Consider the following 5,284-nt stretch of genomic DNA (forward strand, 5'->3'; position numbering starts at 1 on the left):
CAAAAAAATTAAAAAAAAAAAAAAGAAAGAACAGTGGACAGTGATGAGGGAAAGACGAGGACCCAGGGAAGGAGACCGAGAAGCCGAGAGGCTCCCCGGAGAACACAGGGGTCAGTGGCGAGGACGGCCGGGCCAGGCTGAGCCATGTCCCGCCACCCTGACGGTCCTGGCCCAGCAGTTGCACCATCTCCAGCACCGATCGCCGGCCACTCGGGCTGGTGACCGAGGCCTCCTGGGAGGGTCGTCCATGCTGGACACAGCTGCCGCCAGGGTAGCCAGCCTGGAGCCAGAGGAGGAAAGAAGACAGATGGACGTACAGGTGTCCGCAGAGGTCCGAGGTCAGGGAGGAGCCTCCCTCTCCCTCCCATCTGCACTGCCCAGAGGGGCCGAGGAGTCGTGGGGCGAAATCTCACATATGGGGGGCACTCAACATCTGCAACGCTGGACCCACGTGGGAGGCTGGGGTTCAGGGTTCAGGGCTCAGGTCGCCCCATGCATGCTGGGAAATGCACGTGATCCTGGCGGGCCGGGAACGACTACTGGGGGGTTGTGCTGTGGGTGCTTGCATTTCTTTTCGGGGGCGCTAGAGGGTGCATGCACTCCCAGACAGAGACAGAGAGACAAGAGAGACAGAAAGCGAGAAATCATGCCCTGGTGTGTATGAGGGGTGGGGGTGGGGGTGGCCGCAGTGCAAACCCTTTTCCACCCTCCTGCTGGGTTTTTGGGCACGCACACGCACCTAGCGCGATGCTCAGGATGTCGGGTCCGGGCCTCAATTCCCGCACAGTTGGCCGGGTGGGACCCGGTCAGCCTGAGAAAGGTGCTTTTCTTTCTTTTTTTTTTCCTTTTCTTTTCTCTTCTCCCTCCTGTCCTTTCTTTTTAAAAATGATTATTTCTTTAATTCCGTTTGTTATTGTTATTCATTTATTTATTTATTTTACTTTTGACCAGGGGGGAGAGAGAGAGAGAGAGAAAGTGAGAAAGCAAGCCGCCAGGTCCAGGACTCGAACCGGTCAGCCATGTGGGAGTCCAGCACCCTTAACCACCACGCCACCTGTTGGCCCCCTCTTTCTCTTACAAAAGAAATATGGTGAAGGGGTGAGGAGGTGCAGGTGGCATGGTTGTTAAAGGTGGTGGACACTCTCTTAAGGCCAACCATGGTTCAAGACCCGGACCTGGTGGCTTCCTTTCTCACGTTCCCTCTCTCTCTGGTCAAACTGGAAAATAAATAAAGTTAAAATAATTCTTTAGGGGCCGGTGGGTGGCGTGGTGGTTAAGGCACTGGACTCGCACAGGGCTGGGCCTGGTGGGTTGGTTTCTCACCTTCTCACTCTCCCTCTCTCTAGTCAAATGAAGATAAATGAATAAATAAATAAGATGAAATAAATACTTTAAAATGAAAAATATAATACGTCTTTAAAAAGAAAAAAAAAACACTTTATAAAAAAAAACATGGGGGGGACCTAAAGAAAGGAAGACACTGAGCTCCACACATGTCCGTCTGAGGACAGAGGGGCATCCGCAGCTCCAGGCTGGCTCCCCGAAGGAGGGACCAGGGGACAGGGACAGGGACATTCCCAGACAGAGCTGGCATGCTGAAGGGACAGGATTGGGGGACTCAGGGAACTGACGTGGGGGCATGAAAAGGGTGACAAGGAGCCCAAGCCCCCCCGTCTCACGCTGCTCCCCGCAGGTCCTGCCCTGCACTCGGGGTGGGGCGGCTCGGGTAGGGAGTCGTGGGGGTCACCTGTATCCCCAGAAAACGGCGTCCCCGTCCCTGGAAGCTGAGAGCATGATCTCATTTGGAAACGGGGTCTGGGCAGATGCAATTAAGAGCAAGATCGCGGGATGAAGGAATCATCCTGGATTATCCGGGCGGATCCGAAATCCAATGACAGGTGTCCTTACCAAAGACAGGAGAGACGGACGCAGAGGGGGAGGGGGGGACTGCAGCAACACGGCCATAGCCGGACGGGTCGGGAAGGCCCAGAAGCTGGAGGAGGCCGGGAGGGGTCTCCCCGAACCCCCCCGAGCTCCCGAGGGCACGTGGCCAGCCGACCCCTGGATTTCAGACGTCAGGCCTCAACGAGAAGGCATCAACTCTCGGGGTTCAGCACCCCCAGTCCGGGGCACTCGGTTACAGCAGTCACGAAACACTTAGATGAGGGGGGTCTTCAAAGGCTCATGGAAGATACATCTTGTAAGCCGGCTCCAGGACCAGCAGTTAGCATAATGGCTATGTTGCTGGACTCCCACGTACTCGACCGCGGTTCGAGTCCCGGACCTGGTGGCTTAAACTCACACCGGGTGTGTGTGTGTGCCCAAGATCCCGAGAGGAGAATGGAGGAGAAGGGATTGCGGCGTGACCATCCCCCCTGGGGGGTGATTTCTTGCTTTCTGTCTGTCTCTCTCTGTCTGTCTGGCGAGCGCACACGCCCTATAGCAAAAAATCCTCAAAATAAGTAAATAACTGGGTCTCACACCATCGGCTGTGGTTCGAATCCCAGCTCCAACTGGAAGCAGGAAAAACACACAGGGTACACGTGTGGGTGCGCCCCGAATCCCACAGGTTGGAGAAACTGAGGGAAACGGAGTGCGGCATGATCGCACCCCACTGGAAATGCTTTGGCGTCTCACCATCTGGCAAGCACACGCACGCTCTAGCGATAAAAGCAGAAACATTGAAGGCCGGCCAGGTGGCATGGCCGTTAAGGTGGCTGGATCCCACAGGACCAACTGAGCGGATCGAGTCCCAGGCCTCGGCAGCTTGAAAAAATACGAGGGGCCAGCCGAGGGCATGGTGGTTAAGGTGCTGGACTCTGCATGGTCAACCACGGTTCGAGTCCTGGACCCGGGGGCTTGAAACACATCGTGTGCGTGTGCGTGCGTGCCCGTAATCCCGAGAGAGGACTGGAGGAGAAGGGACTGCAGCGTGGTCATTTCTCCAGGGAGGGTGACTTCTTGCTTTCTGTCTCTCTCTCTCTGGTGAGAGCACGCACCCTATAGCAAAAACTAGAGAAAAAATTTTTAAGAAAAGAAAGAAAAGTAGGGGAACCAGCAGTTAGCGTCATGGCTGTCACTGGACTCTCACGTGGTCGACCGCGGTTTGCGTCCCGGACCCGGTGGCTTAAAACTCACGCTGGTCTCGTGTGTGTGTTTTTCCAAGATCCCCAGAGGAGAATGGAGGAGAAGGGATTGCGGCATGACCATCCCCCCTGGAGGGTGATTTCTCGCTTTCTGTCTCTCTGTCTCTCTGTCTGTCTGGCGAGCACACGCGCCCTATAGCAAACACCTCTCCCCCAAAAATAAATAAATAAATAAAAAGAAAGAAAAGTATGCAAAAAAGAACCTGCGTGGATTTCAAATATTTTGCTCCGAGAGAAACCAGTACTTCTAATTCCATTTTCTACAAGCTTCATATGGTTGCCCTGTACACACACGCCCCCAACCCCGGCAGGTGCTACCCCTCCCCCTCACAGGGGAAGCCGACCCGTGCGGCAGGGCTGAGAAACAGGAGGCCCCCCGAGCCCCCGCCCGGCTCATCACAGAGTCCCCCCACGCACAGACGCTGCCTCCTAACCTCCCTCTCTCTCTCTTTTAGCACGAAAATGAAATTGAATCCCAGCGAGTACAGAGAACAACGCGCCAGGCACCCACACACCCCACCCCGCCGACTTAACAGCTGTCGCTGCTCGCTCCTCACGGCCTCGCGATCTGCAGAGCGAACCAGGGCGCCGGGGTGCTGCAAAGGAGCCCACGGCTGCAGCCCTGCCGCTCGGTGCCAATTCCCGCCTGAAGCCCTCGGTCCGGCCCCTGGCTTGGGATGGTGCTCGGATGACGCATGGGACTCGTATATGGGACACTGTGGAGCTAAGGTTCCATGCATCACCAAAAAAAAAAAAGAACTATCACGTGGGGGGCCAGCAGGTGGGACGGATCGGAAGGAACCATGGTTCGAGTCCCAGGCCCGGCAGCTTGAAAAACACACTGGGCGCGTGTGCGTGCGTGCCCAACATCCAGAGAGGAGAATGGAGGAGAAGGGATTGCAGCGTGGCCATCCCCCCCTGGGGGGTGATTTCTCACTTTCTGTCTCTCTGTGTCTCTCTCTGGTGAGTGCACACGCCCTATAGTGAAAAACCTAAAAAATAAAATAATAAAATAAATAAATTAAATTAAAATATCACAAGAGGTCCTTTGAGCCCTGCTTCTGCCCAGGGCAATGCTGAAAAGCCATTGTTGGGGGCAGGTCAAGTATGCTCCGTTTGAGGGCACTGACCCCACCACCCTGCACCGGGGACCCCAGAGGTACAGTGGCCATAGCAGTTTACCCTATATATTTTTTTTGAGTTTTTTTTTTTTTTTTTTGCTATAGGGTGCATGTGCTCGCCAGACAGACAGAGAGAGACACAGAGACAGAAAGCAAGAAATCACCCCCCAGGGGGGATGGCCATGCCGCAATCCCTTCTCCTCCATTCTCCTCTCAAGATCTTGGGCACGCACGCACACGCGCCCGAAGTGAGTTTAAGCCACTGGGTCCGGGATGCGAACCCCAGTCGACTACGTGGGAGTCCAGTGACATAACCATTACGCTAACTGCTGGTTCCCAGTCTGCCCTATTTTTAATTTTTTTTTTTGGAGAGGGTTTTATTTTTTATTTATTTATTTGCTATAGGGCGCGTGCGCTGGCCGGAAAGACAGAGAGAGACACAGAGACAGAAAGCGAGAAATCACCCCTCTCCCCTCCAGGAGAATGGCCAATCCATAATCCCGTCTCCTCTATTCCCTCGGGATTTGGGGCAAGCATGCACACCTCGAGTGATTTCCAAGCCATCGGGTCCGGGACTTGAACTGTGGTCAGTCATGTGGGAGTCCAGCGCCTTCACCACCACGCCACCTCCTAGCCTTTGTTTCGTTTTTTATTGATGGCACGTGCATGCACACGAGACAGAGACAGAGAAACAGAGGCACCTTCGACAGGGCCTCCTGACGCCGCGATCTCCCTTCTCCCGCCCTCGGGCTCGTCAGCACCCTGGGCGCCCACACACATACAGCAGGCATGCTTTCAAGTCATCGCGGAGATCCGAACCCACAGCTGGCCGTGGGGCTTACAGCCTTGCAGGGCACTTGCATTACCGCTGTGCTACGCTTCTGGAGTGTGTTTGGTTTTTGGGTTTTTTAAGAGAGATTTTCGCTATAGGGCTTGTGCACTAGCTGGAGAGACAGAGAGAGACAGAGAGACAGAAAGCGAGAAATCACCCCCAGGGGGGATGGCCAAGACGGAATC

General features: G+C 54.9%; 1 protein-coding gene across 1 annotated transcript in view; it reads right to left on the minus strand.

Moving 5' to 3' along the window:
• Positions 1 to 5,130, minus strand: part of CRTC1 (CREB regulated transcription coactivator 1) — a 52,353-nt gene extending 47,223 nt beyond the window's left edge. Inside the window, exons 1-2 of the mRNA XM_027771274.1 lie at positions 5,110 to 5,130; positions 77 to 280 (exon numbers count right to left, since the gene is read on the minus strand). Coding sequence (XP_027627075.1) covers positions 77 to 280; positions 5,110 to 5,130 — 225 coding nt within the window. The remainder of the gene's footprint in view (positions 1 to 76; positions 281 to 5,109) is intronic.
• Positions 5,131 to 5,284: the final 154 nt, after the last annotated feature.

The sequence above is a fragment of the Tupaia chinensis genome, unplaced genomic scaffold, assembly GCF_000334495.1.
Source record: "Tupaia chinensis unplaced genomic scaffold, TupChi_1.0 Scaffold000201_1, whole genome shotgun sequence".
Classification (NCBI taxonomy): domain Eukaryota; kingdom Metazoa; phylum Chordata; class Mammalia; order Scandentia; family Tupaiidae; genus Tupaia; species Tupaia belangeri.